The 20913-nt window shown below is 32.2% G+C and overlaps 1 protein-coding gene across 1 annotated transcript in view; it reads right to left on the reverse strand.

The window, feature by feature from the left end:
• stan (Protocadherin-like wing polarity protein stan) overlaps positions 1 to 20913 on the reverse strand; it is a 128468-nt gene that overhangs the window by 24350 nt on the left and 83205 nt on the right. The window contains exons 3-12 of the mRNA XM_090107265.1: positions 10778 to 11958; positions 6803 to 7004; positions 6369 to 6509; positions 5346 to 5569; positions 4597 to 4722; positions 2980 to 3146; positions 1929 to 2071; positions 1277 to 1447; positions 706 to 893; positions 108 to 345 (exon numbers count right to left, since the gene is read on the reverse strand). Coding sequence (XP_089963391.1) covers positions 108 to 345; positions 706 to 893; positions 1277 to 1447; positions 1929 to 2071; positions 2980 to 3146; positions 4597 to 4722; positions 5346 to 5569; positions 6369 to 6509; positions 6803 to 7004; positions 10778 to 11901 — 2724 coding nt within the window. The 5' untranslated portion in view covers positions 11902 to 11958. The remainder of the gene's footprint in view (positions 1 to 107; positions 346 to 705; positions 894 to 1276; positions 1448 to 1928; positions 2072 to 2979; positions 3147 to 4596; positions 4723 to 5345; positions 5570 to 6368; positions 6510 to 6802; positions 7005 to 10777; positions 11959 to 20913) is intronic.

The raw sequence follows: 20913 nt of genomic DNA on the forward strand, positions 1-20913 counted from the left end.
AAATGAAAATGAAAATATATAATACTTAAAATATTATAAACTCGTTATTTATTTAATTTGGGAACATTATGCTATCTACAACAAATTAACGGTTCTTTCCAACTTACCGAAGCGGTATACGGAGCGTTTTCAAAAACAGGCGCGTAGTTATTAGCATCAGTTATATTAATATGAACCATGGCTGTATCAGATCTTCCTCCAGAATCAGTAGCAGTGACTGTAAGGACATATCGTCGTTCCTGTTTGAAGTCAAGTGGTTGAGCCACTGTGATCAGACCGCGGCCATTTTGTGATGTTATGGAGAAACGACCGCGCGTATTGCCGCCTGTTATCTCGTAATGTAACCTGATAAAATTTAACTTAGTTTAAATCTATAATTATAAATGTTTTTAGGTAAATAGTCGTTTGAACTAGGTAGCCTTTAAATGACTACTTTTGAACACTGTTCAATTCATAATTCAAATGAATGAATTATACACTGTTTCTTAAAATAATAATTCACTTTCCATAATATATTCACAACTTGATCACTTCTTTTTTATAGTGTTTATATCAACAATCGAAATTCACATCAATACTTAGGAGTACCTACTACCTATCTACTATATTCTGACACTAGTTATTCTCTTATTTTTCCATACTTATAGCTTGATCTATCAATAATCTAGTTTTCCTTTCTTTTAAATAATTATAATTCCAACTTACCGATTATCCTCATCAGCATCAGTAGCAGTGACAGTAACCACTGGAGTACCAGGCGGTTCATCTTCAGCCAGTTCCACATCATACTGTGCGGGCGCAAATACTGGGTCATTGTCGTTCACATCTTGTACGACCACTACTACGGATGCTGTGGCTGATCGAGGTGGTGTTCCGTTGTCTGTTGCTGTTACCTGTGAGTTGTTAGTTTTCTTTGTTTAAAGTGGAGTGAATGGATTTTGTCGTGTTATTTCATATAATTTTTATTGATAAGTCAACTTTAAGGATATATCCTGTATTATATTCGGTTGTTGAGCTGAACCTACCATTTTGTTTTAGTAATGTAAATTGGATTTAGATTTTACAGAATTTATTTAAATTTATAGAAAATCTGAAAGCTCTTCATCGAAAGTCCATAAATAGTTTACATATTACACACATAATAATTATTTATAGAAAAAAAGGTAATGTAGCAAATTTTAAAGAGTAATTTTCTAAAATCAAAATGATTATCTCATTCAAATAAATAAAAAGAATGAAATAATTCGAATCGAAAGAAGACCCGTATCTAACTTACTTGTAGCTGATATTTAGACTGCACTTCTCTATCCAAAGTCCCCGAGGTATAAACCCACCCGGATCTCGGGTCGATAGTGATTGGCAGCTCAGTGTTGCCGTTATATTCCTTATCGCTCAAGTTGTATGTTAGTTCGGCGTTCACACCCTCATCCGCGTCGTAGGCTTGTACCTGAGAAGTTAATTTATTTTTAATATTTTCAAAAGTTTTTTTTTAATATTTGGAGTCTTTTTTAGAAGGATTTGTAGTCTAAGTCACCTTGAATACAGTGTCGTCAATACTAGATATGATGATCAAGTAAAAAAAATCCAACTTATTAAAATGAAACTCATAAAAAATTATTATAGTGCAGCCAAATCTGCAATTACATTCGATCCGTCAAAAGGAGTGAACTATCAACTAATATTTTATTGTATAACAATTAAAAAAAAACAGAAATACATAATTTATTCATCTCCAAAAATAAATTTTAAACCATTTAATTATCTATATAAGTATTTATTTAAAATTATATGTATATGTATTATGTATTTTTATCAGCCATCTGGTTTCCATAACACAAGGGAAAGCTTAGTATGGGATCAGATCGTGCCGTGTGTGAAAATTGTCCTGAAATATTTATTTATTTATTTATTTATTTATTTATCCTTACCCTAACAATACTATAACCAACAGGCACACTCTCGCTAACTGACTCTTGGAACAGCGAAGTATAGAATCTCGGCGAGTTATCGTTCACATCCTTGACGTTGACTAGAAGCTGTGTAGTGTTCGATCTGGAGGGACTTCCACCGTCTGCAATATGAAAAAAATTCTTTATTTGTTTCAAAAAATTTTTTTACATAATATTGTTACATATGTTGCATTGAACCCCACACTAGAATCCCCTGTGTTGTGAGGCTCAATCTCTTTCATCGTATTACATAACAAAACAACAAAAAAAGAAATATATATATTTTAAACAAATAATTGCCATTTTAAGTATTGAGAGCGTGTGTGTATATGCGTACGTGTATATGTGTGTGTGTGGTTATGTTTATTTATTGACAAAATAAGTATTGAAGATAGATGAAGAGATAAAAAGGGCGTGTGCCGAGCACACGTGTCAGAAGTGAAACTCCTTTGGTAAGATTCAAAGATACCAAAATCGCCTTACTCCATGACGTGACGCATGACGCGATCTTGAAATTTTACTCTCAACGCGCCTAAAGAAGTTTCACTTCAAAACTTGTGGATTTTAATTATTTAAGGTAGTTTTGTTTAATTAAATTAATGAAACTTGAAAGTTTAATTTGAATAGGTTAAGTGCTTAATTTGAAAGGAATAATGTTCATGAGAAAATCATGATAATAAGTTCATAAAGCTCGGAGTTTGATCAAAGTCAATTAATATAGATAAAAATTCGTATTCAATATTTTTAATTAACTTTCAGAGCCTTTCAGAAGTTTTAAATCGCGGACGCTTTAAACTTTTATTATATCTACATACTAACGTACTACCCGTGGTTTCGTTCGCAAGGCAACATAATGCGATAGCTCTGTTTATTCAAGTAATATTACATTTTACATTGAAGACTGGACTATATTGTATAGACTAACAGTTATAAAATACAAAACTTTGTTTCTCTATTTCTTCAAATTTATCAAATCACATCAAACCATTTCGTCCCACATAAACATACATACATACAAAAACCAACAAACCTTGAGCCCTTATCACGAGCCGGTAGCTCCTCACTTGTTCATAGTCAAGCGGTTTGACAAGCGACACATCCCCACTCAGGCTGTCTATAGAGAACTGCATTTGTGTGTTCCCGCCAATAATGGCATAGCGGATAGCCGCATTCGCGCCTATGTCGTAGTCTTTTGCTCTATGGATTGAAAATAAATAATATAGGTTATGTAAAAAAATAGGTACGTAAAACTGAAGAATAGAAGAAATTTGATTATTGAAGGTGATTCAGTCAGGTATTGCCATAGTATAGCAAAATACTGTGAAATAAATAAATAAAATTCATTTATTTCAGGCCAGATAGCCCATATAGTATTAGTAAAATCTTATTCTAGTGTTAGTACTAGAATTATTACCTACATACCCGTCTCATGATCGACTTGTTTCCATTCTTTTTTTTTCATCTATAAAGAATTAAAATTAAAAAACTTTATGGGCTTCGTTGTTCCGATCATGGGTAAGTAATAATTGAATAAAATATAGAGCAAGGTTAAAAGTTCGTAAAATGCATTACCTATTGCACATGTTATTGTAAGCTAAATTCCAGTAAGCTATCAAGTATAAATAAAGTATTGCAAAGCATTTCCTAAGTTTTGCGACAAATGTCGTTGCTTCCTGGATAGTTCGGGAAACATTTTCAGACAGCTGTCATTGTGCAATACAATTTTATTTTGAAACTTCATTTCAAAGTTAACTTATTGGATTAACGTCAAAAATAACACTTTAGATCAGCTAGTTTTCTTTGATATCGAATAATGTAGGTAGTATAGTTTGATTTTAGTAGGTATACATATAATACGAGCTTTTGTAAAGGAGGTAGGTATTTACAATTTTTATATTCATTACAATCGGATTTAAATCTTGCATATTTAAAACAAAAATGTCTCCATAAATAACACTTAATCTTATCTCTATCTTTAATTAAATAAGTTGTAATAGTAAACGAGAGCGGAACTTCATCCTACCAATTTTACATTGAAAAGACCAAGCGAATTGAAAAGAACAAGAAAACTGAATGTTAAAAACATCGGTAGCATTCAAACATAAGTAACTCACTTTAAAGCTAGAGGGAAATACAATATCCGTAAATAACGAATCGCTGTAGTTATAAATTCGCAGACCCGCCGCGGGTGTTCCGCCGTCTGCTATTGGAGACTCCAATATAAATAATTTTCTATTTGTGTTTTATTCGCGACTTCTATTAAAGTACCTCTTTTCAAAGATAAGTGGGTGAAACGGGAATCGTTATGAAAAATATACGGCTTATTGAATAGACTGTAATTTATGATCTGTTTTAGATGAAAGCTTGACGCAAATAATATATTTGTATGAAGCCAGTTTGGAATAAATTGATGGTCTTGTTGCTTGATGTAGAATGCGGTTTATTGAACGATTCCAAATCTAGCTTTTATGAATAATAGTGGATGTAAAAATTCGTGAATGGACAATTAATAAATTAATGTATTGTAAGGATACATTTTTATAGAGTAATTTTATAATACGACTTTACACTTAAAATGTAATTCATACAATGCTACGAATAAAATATTCCAGCCCAATATAAATAAAATTTACTAAAAAAAACTTACTTGATTCTAGCAACAATAGGGTTGTCAGCAACACTGATGTCTTCATCCACAGTGACGGTGTACGTTTTTTCACTAAACTGCGGGTAGTTGTCATTGTCGTCTAAAATATTCACGTGGATTGTGGCGCTGAAATAAAAGTTAAATTATAATGGGAATTGTAATAATAAAATTAAACATTTTTTCCTACTATTGAAATAAATATAAAAGGAAAATGCTCTACAATGGTTATATACGATAGCTTTTCATCGTATTTCATGCAATTCCGTGAAAATTCGACTTTGAAATCTAATCTCTATCACTAAACGTAAAATCCCTATATTTTATTAAAACATGTTGTAATAAATAAATAAATTGTTATAATAAAACATAACGACAAGGGAGTGAACCCAAAATACTGGCAGAGTTAGCAGAAAGCTTTGCCAACGCGTTGACCGAAATATTTGCTAGTTCTTAGTTTTATGGAATATCGTTTAAAACAAATTGTCTATTTCCATTTTTTGTTGTTTGTTAGAACAAGAAGTCTGTCAGCTTTATTAATTGTTTCTAACAAGTTCTGAGTTCGATTCCCAGTGGAGATAATATGAAAAAGTATCAATCCATTAGGTCAAATCAGGTTAACATCGATTAACCATTATCATAGATGATGTGATATTGATCCGTGCAATTTAGCGTCCTCAAGAGATTCACATACATTTACAAAATTATATTATTAATTAGGAAAAACATTTTTAATCTTTCACTTTTCTTACCTGCTAGATAACCTATCAGCCACCGGGCTAGCCTGGTCCGTGGCTTTAACCACCACCGTATATCTAGACACTTTCTCTCTATCCAAAGATGCTCTCGTAAGTAAGGCGCCACTTCGACCATCTACACGGAATATGTCTTGAGCGTCTATTTCTTTTATATCTATGGAATCATTGTCTTCGGGGTTCAAAATGTCGGCCGTTACGGAATCTATTGAATATTCCACCTGTGAAGGGTTAAATTACTTTGTATTAATTGTTTTCTTTGTTTGAAGAATACGAATAGTACCTCACTATTCTTATGAAGTCTTTAGGATAGGATAGTGTAATGGAGTGTAGTAGTACAGAGTAGATTTAAAATTATTATAGTAAGCATCTATTAAATAAGGTAATAATTTAAATATTGTTATCAAATATACTATTTTTCAAATTTCAATTATTTTTTCACTTAACTTAAATCCAAAAATACTCCGATGGAAGTATTTAAAATTTATTAATATAGTAAATCAGAACCAGGATTAAATGATAATATTTATTTTATGGCTACGCAAAGGGTTATTTTAGTTAATTGAAAAACATGAATTTTCCTGAATATATGTGTACAAACAAAATTACTATTTATATTATGGATGCATTTACCAGTAAAATATATGAAAATTGTTTTGTTAATTAATTACTCAGTAATTGTAAGTGGAATTTTATTGTTAATTTTATCAAATTGAACTGCAATGGATATTTATGGAACCAATTTAACATTTTAGATATATTTATTTATTTTACCGCTACCCTTTTTATAATATGTAACTAGCTGTGCCCCGCGGTTTTACCCGCATTGCTCCGCTTCTTTTGGTCCGGATTATAGCCTATAGCTTTCCTAGATAAATGGGCTATCTTACACCGAAAACATTTTTCAAATCGGACAATAGTTCCTTAGATTAGCGCGTTGAAACAAACAAACTCTCCAGCTTTATAATATAAGTATAGATTCTTCAGATTAAAGTTTTGTGGAAGTGTATTATTATTTACCTCAGAGTTTTTGCCAATATCTTGGTCCGTAGCTTTCAAGGTAAGAACAGTAGTTCCAGGACTGGCTCCTTCTCTTACTGAAGCTTCATATTGCTGCATTTCAAACACTGGCGAGTGGTCGTTGCAATCCAATACGTTAATCTGGGTATAAGTAATATTTATAGATATACAATAAAATATTTGTAGAATGAAAACAATGTAATTAGTGTATAGAAGCATGAGAATTATGAAATCTTTACAGGATGAAAATATGATTGTAACTAAATTTTAATATTACCTACAATTATATAAAATAAAGGTTTATTAAACATAGATACATACAGAAAAGCAAAATATTTTGATAAATAAAATGAAATCTGAGATAATCTCATTAATACGGTACCTACCAATGAACATAAAGTCGTAAATATATCTTTCTAAACAGAACCACCAACCTGTAAAGTGGTAGTACCACTCCTCGGTGGGAACGTATCATCTTGCGCCACTACTCTGAAGTAGTGCACGTCTAGCCGCTCCCTATCCAGCCTGGCTTGCGTGGTAACCACCCCAGTACGGGTGTCCACTGCGAACATGCCAGCTGAACGGGAATCCAGGAGACTTGACATGGAGTATGTGACTGGACTGTTTTCTGGGTCGCTGTTGATTATGGATAGAATTTTATAATTTACTAGTGGTCCGCCCCGGCTTCGCCCGTGGTACCTACATGTTTAAACTATCCTATCTCTCAAGTTGGATCGAACTGCACATGGTGTGCGAATTTTATTGCAATCGGTTAAGTGGTTTAGGAGTCCATTGAGGACAAACATTGTGACACGAGATTTATATATATTAAGATAGTATTAATTTATTTGGTGTAAACGTAAATTTAGGGCTATTTATATCAGACCATAAAATAATATACTTAAGGTGTTAAATTGTGTCATCAAAAGTGTCAAAAGTCTACACACACACACTCAAAATGGAGAGTGTTAGATGTTTGTAATTTGTATTTTCGGTATTTTGTTATACAATCTTACGTTACTTTATGGAACTGCGTTTTAGAATATTTGATTGCGATACTATATGTGAGACTATTTCATAAAATAAAATGCAACTAAACAAAAGTTTGTGAAACATTGTATGGTATGCATTTGTAAAATCTATCTTTTGTTCTCTCTCAAAAGACCTATAACGATATAGGTATTGTATGTAAATTGCGTTGTTACACAGGTATTCGCGAGTCAGCAAAAGAATATAACGACTATAACATGGAAAGTACCTATCATGGAAAATGCTACATAAAAGTTTTGTAACTATTTGTGAGCCAAAAATTCGAATCCCTAACCCTTTCGCTTTCAATAATCCCAGACCGATCCCCAATTATTTAGAGATTGGCAACACATACCCTATTCATTTTGCTTTTTTTCTGAAAATGTATACTACCATTTTAACATAATAAAATGACGTGTTTCTTGTTACCTACAAATCAATAGATATAGGAATCAGATCATCATTTATTAAATGTTTTGTTTACAATTAATTTATAAACTAAAATTACACAATATAAACTAGAATTGATAGAGCAATATAAAATCGAACGGATCATTTATCTGTAAGTGTAATAGTTTGTGTGCAATGCGTTTAAAATTCGGCACCGCTAAACTTTTGTTTGTACGAATAGTACAGATAGCCGGCGGTTTTGAACTTTTAATCATTCGAAAATTTCCCAATTTAACTGCTTTTCCTTTGGTCCTTTAGTGCTTGAATCTGTAGTAAAATAATAATTTCTTGTAATCATTACACGCATCTGAAGCTGTCATGGGCTTTAAATTACATTGAGATTACAGGTATTAAGTTGATATTACCACACTCGTTTCTAATTACATGTGCAACGGTATAATCTTTATACCGTAAAATCCAGTAGTGAAATTGAGGAAATGAAACAAATTGCTCGATCTTTGTCTATTATACAGGGTGTACCAAAAAGTAGTGATGAACGGAAGCTGAGAGGTAGAGGACCTAGAGGGCTATCCGAATCACCCCCATGTATGTTATGCGATTTTTCGTATTTTCGGAGTTATGACGATTTTTTCAATTTTTCACCTATCGCCGAGTACGATGATATTTTCACTCATGCTGATGTCAATGATTGCGGAAGATGCTTGATTTTTTTTGTGTGCTAAGCTGAAAGATAGGCCAATTCAGTATGGTAACATTTACTATCGTTGGATCTTTGAATGGAATAAAAAAAAGAATTAAATGGCAAGAAAGATAAAATTACCCAGTATGTTCACCACTTCAAGGGCCCGTAAAAAAATAAAATCACATAAAAAAAGTTTTCCGTTTGACTTTTAAAAACTTGCTCTATCTATCAGATAGCTACCCTGAAAATTTCATTTTATTATTCAGAAGGCTTCAATCGAAAAATTTAAATCTAAATGTGGTAAGTGCAAAAATTGAATTAACATGATGATCATTAAAACCAATAAATAGGTGTTTAATTACCAGAAATTTTTAAAATAACCCCGCTGTTGCTCAATGCAAGTGCGACATCACCGTAAAAAGTTGTCTTTTAAATGCCTGAATGCCCTTTTATCATTTTTAATGGTTTCTTCTGCTACTATGAATTTCCGGGTCGTCGGGTTCATCCAAATTGTGGCATTCTCTCATGTAGCCGAGGTCTTTTTAATATTCCCATTGAAACAAATCAATGGGGTTTAGGTCGAGGGACCGTGGAGGCCAGGCTTTAAGGCAGGCGTCACCGGCGCATGCGCAGGCTGCAACGACCAATCCATCTTTCAGGGTATCTTTGCCCTTTAGCCTGGCCTGCGCGGTCCCCGGACATAAACCCTATTGATTTTTTTCCGTGGGGATACTACAAAGACGAGAGACTGCCACAATTTGGGCGAAATAACCCGGAAATTCATAGTAGCAGAAGAAACCATTAAAAATGATAAAAGGGCATTCAGACATTTAAAAGACAACTTTTTACGGTGATGTCGCACTTGCATTGAGCAACAGCGGGGTTATTTTAAAAATTTCTGGTAATTAAACACCTATTTATTGGTTTTAATGATCATCATGTTAATTCAATTTTTGCACTTACCACATTTAGATTTAAATTTTTCGATTGAAGCCTTCTGAATAATAAAATGAAATTTTCAGCGTAGCTATCTGATAGATAGAGCAAGTTTTTAAAAGTCAAACGGAAAACTTTTTTTATGTGATTTTGTTTTTTTACGGGCCCTTGAAGTGGTGAACATACTGGGTAATTTTATCTTTCTTGCCATTTAATTCTTTTTTTTATTCCATTCAAATATCTAACGATAGTAAATGTTACCATACTGAATTGGCCTATCTTTCAGCTTAGCACACAAAAAAAATCAAGCATCTTCCGCAATCATTGACGTCAGCATGAGTGAAAATATCATCGTACTCGGCGATAGGTGAAAAATTGAAAAAATCGTCATAACTCCGAAAATACGAAAAATCGCATAACATACATGGGGGTGATTCGGATAGCCCTCTAGGTCCTCTACCTCTCAGCTTCCGTTCATCACTACTTTTTGGTACACCCTGTATATGGTCATTAGTTGCCATTACTTAGTACTAAGTATTTTATAAGTACGTAATAAACTTAGCATTTTATTGAAATGTATTTGATCCTTTTTGTGGCTTTTAAGTTCTGAGTTAATAATATTTTTACCACAAAAGTAATAGTTTTATTTGACAGCGCTGATTTTATAGTTTTTTAGCGCAATTATTTTTATTGAACAGGCGAAAATTCTATCGAATTATAATAATAAAATTATAGTTGCTTTTTTTCATTCAGCAGGCAAAAATTCTATGCAATTAAAATAATAAAATTACTACTAGTTGTAAAGCTTTTGTCTTCCATTAAAATTCTCTCCACATTTTAACCTTCAATTTTACATAAACATTACGCTTTATATACTTTCCCTTTCAAATAAAACTAGACCATGAATATTAGAATAAGCAAATGAGCTGTTTATCCGCCAGTCATCGCACAAAAGAGCGCGTCACCGTTGTAAATTGAGATATTTCAGCTCACGTCTCTATTGTCCGCGGTTGACATTATTTCCGGAACGCATAAAATAGATGACTTCATAAAAGCCCAACGAGCCAGCTTAAAGTCAATTAAAGCGGCAGATGGTTTACGATCAGAAGGTGCTATTTCCATGGCATTCATGACTCAGTGGATAGCGCAATGGTGTCTGTCTGCTGTTGGTTAATTTGTCACTTAAATGCATGAGACAATTGCCGAGAATATTAATAGCTTTATAAAACATTTATAGACCACCACGTATTCGCTATATCTGTCAAGGTATATCGATCAATGCAACTTGTGATGTATTTCTGAACAAGTTTAATATATATTTATACTAGAAATGAAATTGAAAAAAACTTACCGTGCTCTGACAGTTGTAACAATAACACCAGGTGGTTGTTCCTCAGCCACTGATGCTACATATAAAGCCTGCTCGAAGTAAGGAGATTGATTTCTCAACTCCCTTTTCACTCTCCTCGCTATATCTGTATCATTTAGCTCCTGGTGGTGATACACAATTTTCAGTCGATGGTCAGAGTCAATAATATTTGTCCGATCACAATTGAATGTAAATAGTACAGAGACTTTCCACATAGGTTCTTGGATACACACATCATTACTTGCAACCAAATCTCCTTGGCTACTCTCTATAACAAATCTTGGATCACTAACATCTAAAAATTGCACTTTACACATTTTTTGAACCGTCCGTGGCAAAAATGCCGTCAAGGAATTCACAAACTGCGACTTCTTCAAGCATATCCCTTGCCATCTATCCGTGGTCGGTATTGAGAAGCTCGCATACGTCTCTGATATCCACTGCTTAGCCTCCGCAATCTTAATATCTACAGACATATCAAAGGGAACTAATAGAGATCGTTTTCTCCTACTTCTATTTCTAGCAACATAATCTTCGAACATATTGCTCGACCAGGGATCGGCAGTGGACAGAACACTAATTTGACTAGAGCCCAATTCATTTTCTTCTAATAATCTCCAGTCTATACTCTCGTGATATATTACTTCTCTTTTATCTCTAATGTGCTCGTCTTCATACTGCATCGCGGAGTCATCCTGATCGTAGACTCGATCGAAATCAATGTCATACAAGTCAGCGCGTCTCCTGCTGCAGTCGTCGCCTACTATTAAGATTCTAATTGGCAAGCTATAGTAGTCTATATCTCTGATGCGTTCGGAGGTAGAGTCGACGTAGAATGTGAAGAGGTTGGGGTACAGTACGCCGTCACATCTTAACCGCTTGCGAAGGGTAACGAGTCCAGTTGTCCGGTTGACTCGCAGGATGTGATGGACGAAGTTAGCGGTGCGGTGGACATCGATGGTGTACGTTCGTTCGGAGCCAAGTTTATAGACTGCGGCATCTATGACGGTGTGGCCTGGTGGAGCTGTGTCGGGAACTAGGATGAGGTAGGCGCGGGCGGCTGACAGCAGCAAGGCCGTCAACACCGCGTGCGCCCACCGCGTCATTGCTGGGCTTGTTCACCTGCAACACCTGCGCCTAGTTCTTCGTATGTGGTGGCCCATCTGCAACGAACAAAAAGATTACGTTAGATGTTTTGTAGTTTAAACCACTTAAATTCTTTTGATCATACATAGATAATATTATAATAATTCTGTAAGATACAACTTTCTGAAAAAAATGAAATTAATATATTTTCATTCAAAGTGCGATTTGAGTCTAATGGTTATGATGTTTATATTTGAGCAATAGCTTATGGTTGTTAGGAAAACGATGGCAAATCTCGAAATTTGCAAAATTCGAAACTTAATCCCGTATAAGCTGCAAAATAAGCAGTAATAACAATTTTACGTATAATAAGTCGTCTTATCGCATTAAATCCTAGGATTAGCGCGCCAAAACATAATCTCGTGTTAAATTCATAGCGGGTGATAATTACCGTTGGTAGCGTATGGTGGAATTTTGGCAGGAACCATGTGTTTTCGCTCGGTAAATAAGCTCCCATCGAGTGATAAATGATTCAACATCAACAAATCATAGATGCGTATTTAAATGTGGTATTTAAGGTTGCTATTTCTAATAGTTTGGTATAGTTCAATGTGAATATAGAGCGAAAATATTAACCTCAATCGATAACCATTGGGAAATTGTTTAGGGTAATTAAAGTGTAATTATAACACGAAATTTTATATATTTAAAAGGCACATGAAACTTCACAGTTTTTTTATTGTGAAATATATTTTTTATATATTACAATTTAAAATTGCCAATAACTTATGTTGGAAACAAATTTGTAAATGCCCCTTAAATATACGCAATTCATGCACATACAATTTTTATGACTTCAAAAATTTGCAACACTCCAACTCAGATCACAAGCGAAAAACACGTTCGAAAAGGGATTTTTTCCATTACAAAATTGGCATCACCATAGCCCCTAACACTAATGGTGCTATCTATTAAACGTGTCAGGAATTGCCGATTCGATTGCTATCTACGCCATTGCCCGGTCATTTGACATTTATTTATACGACGGATATAAAGATACGAAATCCTAAATGATCGACGGTTTTCATAGATAGTATGAAAGTAGCGAAAAATTTTTTGGCCGTGTTTATTATTAATTATATTATAACTGCAATCATTTTTTGTTGAAAAAATAATTTGTCATAACAATTATGTAGTAGGTAGGTTACATGAATTTCTATTTCTTCTTCCCTTTTATTAAGCTTTTCATTGAAATATTTAAAAACCCCATTTCCTTTTGCGACGGGTGTTTTAAAGAAAAGTAAACAAGCAACTATAACTTAAGTAAGAAACTATTTTCTTCTTTGTACTTAGTTAAAACGGAGATTATTATCTTGTATCTACATTTAAATATTGCAGCTTTAAGCTTAGCCTTAATTTATAATTTAAAACATTACGACACAAAGGAAGTTTAACTTATAAATTGTATTGAGATATTAAATAACGGTATGGTTTTTGTATAACTGCGTTCAATTCCTGTGTAACTAAAAGATCATTTTAATTTAAAACATTTTAATAACTATTATTTTTGTATGTGTGTGTTTTTTTTCAGATTACAAATAATTAGTTAGCTATTGAATATGATGAAAAATGTGAGGCGAAGAAACTTATCAACTGAAACTAAATAATAAAGATTGAAATTATCATCTGAATTAATATTATTAAACGATTTGGTTAGAGATTATATATAATTTTTCACCTGAATAATGTTCTTTTCATGATATTTAATAATAAACGAATACCTAAAACAGATTTCAATAATGTAAAACACATGAAAATAAAATATATTAAAACGTCAGAGATTATTTTTACAAAAATAATTAATAAAATAAACTAAATACAATTTTTTCAAAACATTTCAGCTCATTTCAGGTATTGAAAATTTAATTAATTAATTATTTAAATGTATTGTTCATTTTCCCGCCTATACAATAGGCACAGATAAAAAATGGCTCGACGTATAATTTATATACCACTTAAACAAAGAGGTTGTAACACTATCAGAATTCCAATACCATATTTCAGTACAACAACAACGCACAAATAAAAATTTACGCATACGTATTCGTATTCCTCTTAAAATAATACATTTTAATGCCCCGTTTTGCACAAAGTCGTTTGCTTTCGATTTTAAGACAGACAGCATGCCTGAAGTTATCGTATTATTGAGTTTTCTAAATGTAGTAAGTCCTTTATATGAGAGATATAAAGGGCTACTACATTTAAATATCATATTTAAATAGATTGAGTAAGTAAATAAGTATATGTAACTATATTTTTTTGTGTAGTTATTTCCCAAGTCAAGATTGTATTTTACATACTTATAAAAATTCTTATCACGCGCATCATATACGCTCCGTATGTGGTTACATTTGTAAAATTTGCGACTTGGTGTGAGCCCTTGATGAATAGGGACCCTGGCGGCCCGAAACTATGATCATTTATCTTTCTACTTGATTTACTGCTTTACAGCTATACACTTTCCTTGATTTCATTTAACCTGTGTGCGCAGTAAGTTTAAATTCATCGTATTTCAATACTCGGATGCTAGTGGTGATTAATAAAGTTGGAAGCCAATAAATATAAGTACAATTTTGTTCAGTGGAATTGGAATTTTAATAACATCTGTATCGCTAACTAATTACAATGTGTGATTAAGTGTTGCTTTACAAAAACTTCAATTGAAATATTACCGGTTATATGATTAGTAGGAATGAAATAACGTTAAATTATGATAAATAATTCGACTTATTATAACTTTATTGACGTGTTATATTTTATTGCTAATTTATAAGAATTTATACGTGTATTTTGACAAATTTATGAACATGAAAGTTAACGACATCGTACGCGGTATTAAATTGTAATCTGACAGCTTATTAGTCACGAAGATAATATAATAAGTAGAGTCTTAGAGTAGAGTTTATAACTTCATAAATAACACTCCTTGTTTAACACATTCATGTCATATTTACTCACATATATGTATACAGATAAGCTTAAAATTTTCTGTACCAATGTTTTAATAAAAAAATCCTTCGATAGTGGGAATATTAAAAGGGATTGAGTTAATGATGAAGCTTTTTAGTTACATATAAATTATAAATTTAAATAATAAATTTGTTGCAGTTTATACAACACGTATGGAGAATACTTTTCAAAACACAAAGATGATACGAAGTGAAATTCTTGCTAGATTATATTATAGTAATTATTCAAAAATTCTTAAAATTAATTTAATTTCAATAACATATAATTCTGCTTTCTTTCTACTGTAGTTACTATTTCTTTTTCATATAAAGTACGAAAATACAATGTTTTAGTTTCCTCAAGCATCATTTCCGAGAAAGCTGTAGGTACGTAGAGTTTACTTTGTAATAATATATTTTATGAGAGCTTTCGATGCACGAAATATTGTGACGTCGTAAAGCTCTGTCTCGTATATCGTATCTAGAAAACTGGCTAGTTCGTATCGAATATTAATATTTGTAGAAATGTATGAGTAAATATGGAATATCACTCGTAGGTATTTATTACTTCTAAATCACAACATACGGCTCTCTGAGGTTGCTGCGAAAAGTAGCGTAATTCAAACAATATTACTAATTTCATAAAAGGGAAAGTTTACATGGACATGAATAATGTATTTGATGGACGTACCTACTCAAAGGACTAAAATTGCATATATGTACTTACAGAAATTATGTTTGCAGTACTTAATAATATAGACAACTAGCGGTCCGCCCCGGCTTCGCCCGTGGTACTTATTTACGTTTTCTCTACATAAGAACCATCCTCGTACTTCAAGGAATATAATAAAAAAAGAATTATTGAAATCGGTTCAGCCGTTCTCGAGTTATGCGCTTACCAACACATTTTGCGATTCATTTTTATATATAAGAGAAGATTAGGTATGATAATAAAATAGTATGATGTATATCTATATTAATAATATAAAGCTGAAGAGTTTGTTTGTTTGTTTGTTTGAACGCGCTAATCTCAGGAACTACTGGTCGGATTTGAAAAATTCTTTCGATGTTAGATTAGCCCATTTATCGAGGAATATTCTATCTCGATGTATAGACTATATAATATCATCACGCTAAGACGAACAGGAGCCGAGCAATGCGGCTAAAACCGCAGGGCACATTTAGTGATTTATAACTAAACAATGAAATCTATCTCGTCACGTACAATAATATCATATTTCATGTTCTGAAACTTATAATACCTGTGTTATTATTTTGTATTTAGGATCATCATCGTCGATCATTAATAACTCGAATTTCTATCTGAAAGTAACAAAGCATATTCTCAATGTTCATTATGTAAGCTTTATTTCTATACTACGTCTTTACTACATAATATAATACAATATTAATGTGATAATATTAAGTGCGTTAACATAACCTAATATTATGTTTGGAAATGTAGAGCTATGTTTTATTGAATCCCGCCAAAAACTGTTATTTTTTTTTTTTTATTATTCTTGGCAGTATTTGTACCTCGTATACCAGAATAACATCTCAAGTTTATAAATGCTACCTTTTTTGTCCGTTACATAATATCGGTTTTAGGGCAATAACTCCACTGTCTAAGCGAGCGAAGCCGCGGGCGGTCACATTATAAATTACGCCAAAATGGAAGTCGCGGATAAGAGCTTGTCTATATATCATAAATAATGTTGCAAGCATTACTTCTTTAAAACGTAATGTATTCGTATTAAACATAGGTATGCAGTACTAGTTTTAATATGTTCCAAACACATATTTACAAAATGTACACGCTCTGAATATTTAGTTCGTCAACAACATTAAAACACAATATAGAGTCAGGTGTTAAGAAACTATTTCCTTTTTAAACAGTTTACGAACAAACGGAGTGTTCAAACTGTGAAACATTGAGTTAGTGCAATGTTTGCGAAGTCATTGAACTTGGGAATACTGTAGAAGGCTTTATTGAATGATTTACGCCTCACACTGTTCCTATCTGTGTCTAGAGACTTGGGAAGTTTTTCTTGAAGAGTTTTTTGTGTTTATTTACGGCATTTTCTTTATAGTATTGACAGAAGTACTCACTTAGAATTGTTAAATTTAGTACATTCAACTAATAATCATATATTTTTACGAGATTCAGAATAACTTCATAAGCTACATAAATATATGATATGTATCCAATAAATAATAATACTAAAAAATTTAACAAACAGCTCATAAAATTTAATAAATATTTTGCATGTATTCGATATTAATAAAGTTATTAAACGAGAAATCTGGTTCCAATTAAGCGCCAATAATGTGTACTTAGACTAATTAATCAAATATGAAGAAATTTAGAATACCTCAAGGTAAATTTAAAATTCCTAACTATGTAAGCAGATTCAAAATAGATAAAAAGATGAATGTCTGGAGTCTGGACAACGTGTTTTAAAACAGTGTTAAGCTAAAAAAAAAATCTTTCCAACATAATTATTATAGAAAAATTAAGAAATATGTTTTTACTGGTAAGATAATCTGGATCAGGATAATGGTATAATGTTATTAAATACAATGATTAAATATTGCATCGTCATCGACCATGATAAAAATCTGATATTTGGCGAGTGAAAATTACGATCTTAATTTACGTTTACATACAATGGAGGGTAATAAAAGCGTGTTAACAGGGAATGTTTGATCCATTAAAGTCATCAGGCTTCAATACATGAATTTATAAAGTATTGCCGTATCGACCGCTAGAGGTCGCCGTCCTATGATTGCCATGTAACACTCGATAAAGGGAATTTTATAATATGTTCTGTTCTAGAAACCGTACTGCGTTTTAATCATTGAATACTTTAAACTAGGTTAAACTGTAACTGGTAATTTTGTAAGTTTACAGCAATTTTGTTGCGCCAAGGAATATGGAATATTTTATAGTTTTGCATGTTTCGATTTTACCTAATTGGTAGTTGTTATTAACACTACCGTATTACATTTTGTATAACACAAATGATATATATGTATAAATATATCAGAGTTAACAAAGCCACTTGATGTGAACAAAAACAAAAATCTTATTCAAACACGAACAACAAATAATCACGTAATTCGTCTTCCAACCGCCAAGCTCATTTACTTTTTATGTCCATATCAATTTCATCGACTTCACGGTGAATCCGAATCTGACCAGAAACAAAAATAAAACCTCTAATCATTGTACTAATGGAGACGAATGCGGTGTAATATCAAAGACAAATACAGCCGTGGCTATGATGTATAGCTTTGTTCAATGCTGGTCATTCAATGCATTATACAATTTGGAATTATTGGTTGAAGAACTAATTTTAACACGCTTCAAATGTAGGTATGTTTGTGTGTTTGCATACCATACTCAGTTATCAAGGAATTTTAAACATAAACCTATTTCATTTGATCTGTAAAATGCAGTTACTAATTTATAAGTTTACTTATTATTTAATAACGTTAAAAACTTAACATACATAAAGATACAAACGGAGATTGAACTCTGAAATATTATATAATAATAATATTATAATAAATATTGCATAGCTTCTATCGCGGGCCTTGAGCGCGGGGACCGAATCCAGAAATTTAGTAACGAAAAACCTCACGCTCACCACTCCGACGGGCGCGGAGGTGTGGCTTGAAGGCATAGCATGCAATAGCTTTACCGCGGCAGTCCCCGAGTGCCACACGTCTTTTTTTATTATTTTACTGAAAATATGATAGCTTAACTATAACCTATCAAAGTACCTAGTACCTACATTACTAACTAAAACAATTATCATACATGCTTCTATTCATTTAAATATCTATATACTATTCATAAGTGTAAACGCTACAAGTTTCGGATAAAAACAGCCGGCAAAGGGAGAAAAGAGCGTAACTGAGAGCTTCGTTATCTAGACGCAGACGGCGCACGTGTGAATGGCTATTTGACGTGTCTGATACACTAACTAGGCTAAGAGATGACGAACTATAAATTATAATAAATGAAGAAGAATTTGGAAAGGAATTCAATGGGAGTATGGTGGTTTGGTTATTTTATTTATGCTTTCAATGTGTTCCGTTTTGTTAGATTTCAATCTTTTTCTACTAAGTTTTTTAAGTAGGTTAAAATTTAAAAATAATGGTATTTAGTTTCATAAGCTTGTATTTGTAGAAAGTGGTTATGTAACGTCATTGAAATTAAAAACCATACAAAGGTAAGGTAAGATATATACCTACTTCCTATTTACTTACTTAACGTTACATACAATCACCATTATATTGAAACATTTTGTACACGACGAATACACCAAAACTCCATATTATACTTTTCGTAGAAAATTCTTTACATTTTATCTTCTCAATGAAGATCTGGAAACATGTCTCGAAGGACATCAATGAACTTATGTTGTTACCTTTGTTGTATTGTAAATCATTTCTTTCTTCGCGTCACTTTAATTACACTTTACCGTTTTAAGACTGTGACTCCGCGTTAAAATGTAGAAGCCCTTCTGGCTAACATTGAGAGACACCACACAAAAAAAAAAAAAAAAAAAAAAAAAAAAAGACTGTGAAGCGATTATTCTGAACTTATATTAATGTTTTAAAATATTCATTCTTTAAATTTTAATTTATTAATATCATTGAAAAGCCATGCTTAAACAACAGTAGTTACATAATTTTAAAAAAGAAATAAAACTTTTGTAATTAAAAGCAAATGATTGATAAATTTCATATTTTTCTCCACAGTTTTCTTCATAAAAATATTTCATCATACACACTTTAAACATCGCAATTCCACAAAGAAGACTTAAGATTAAACAATTTTATTTAGCAACTCTGAGCTTTAAGTATTACCTCCTTAATTAAGAGGGAAGTTGAGTGGTCTGGAACTCACAATGCCAGCTATCCTCTCGGTTTCGAAGGGCGTTTATTGTTCTCGAATCGTTTTTCGTAAACTCATGTGGAAATTCTGGAAACTTCGGTTTAATAGGGCTTTAAGTTAAATTTGAACGGCTTACCCGTTTTAATTAGGAAGATTAAGAAACGGTTTCAGTACTTACTGGCAATGTTTCTGGAAGCTTATTTTATAATTTTCCGGACAAAGGAAATAAATAGAAAATATGATGTTCATTCTGAAGACCAGGAAGGTGCGTCTTGATAATATTTTAGATATTTTCACTATTTGTATTTGCCCAATTATTATACAGTGTTCTGTGCCTACATTATTATGAAAACTAAACGTTTTCAAATTTTTATATTTACTTTGAATTTTTGACACTATTTTTACAAGATATTTTTCAATAGACAATTATTCGGGTCACCAAACATTGCACCCCATGATCTATAAAATGGTATTGCTTCAAAAAAGTAATGTAAGCAATATTGAATCACACTTTTTATGAATATGAATACTTTTAACGAGCATGATCATTTGGAACGTGAATGGTTATAACAGTAATACTCTGTACATAATATGTAGTTATAAACTCATTACTGCATAAGCATGGCGAAAAGATCATTTTGTGGCAATAAAAAGACGATCTTAAGACGATATAATAATACGGTAACATCAAGATCTTCGATGTAGGTATTATGTTTTATAGAGTATTTCTGAATACTTCGATATTATATTTACTATCTGTTATTAGCTAACCGCATTTTAATTAATTTTATCTGAACAAAATTAAGGTGACCATAGTTTTCAATCGAAAGGTATGTATAGATTTTCTTGTTTCTTCTCGTCAGTCCAATCAATCAGAAAATTGAAGCCATAACACTTCACAATTAAACAAAATCTCAGAATTCTGTGATATGAAGTAAAATAAAAATGGCTATAATTAAGCAAATAAAAGACATTGATCACCTGTACATAATACCGATCAAAAACTTCCAGATACAGGGAATTAGAAAAGAAAGGTCGGAAATATTTAAAGGGATATATTTTCTGAATAAAACGCTGTAAGATACCGAAGGAACCATTACTGGGGTTACGTTTGAAAA

Source organism: Colias eurytheme, chromosome 11 (genome assembly GCF_061535395.1).
Source record: "Colias eurytheme isolate Ceu_HAF_F1 chromosome 11, ilColEury1 Martin Lab GWU primary, whole genome shotgun sequence".
Lineage (NCBI taxonomy): Eukaryota > Metazoa > Arthropoda > Insecta > Lepidoptera > Pieridae > Colias > Colias eurytheme.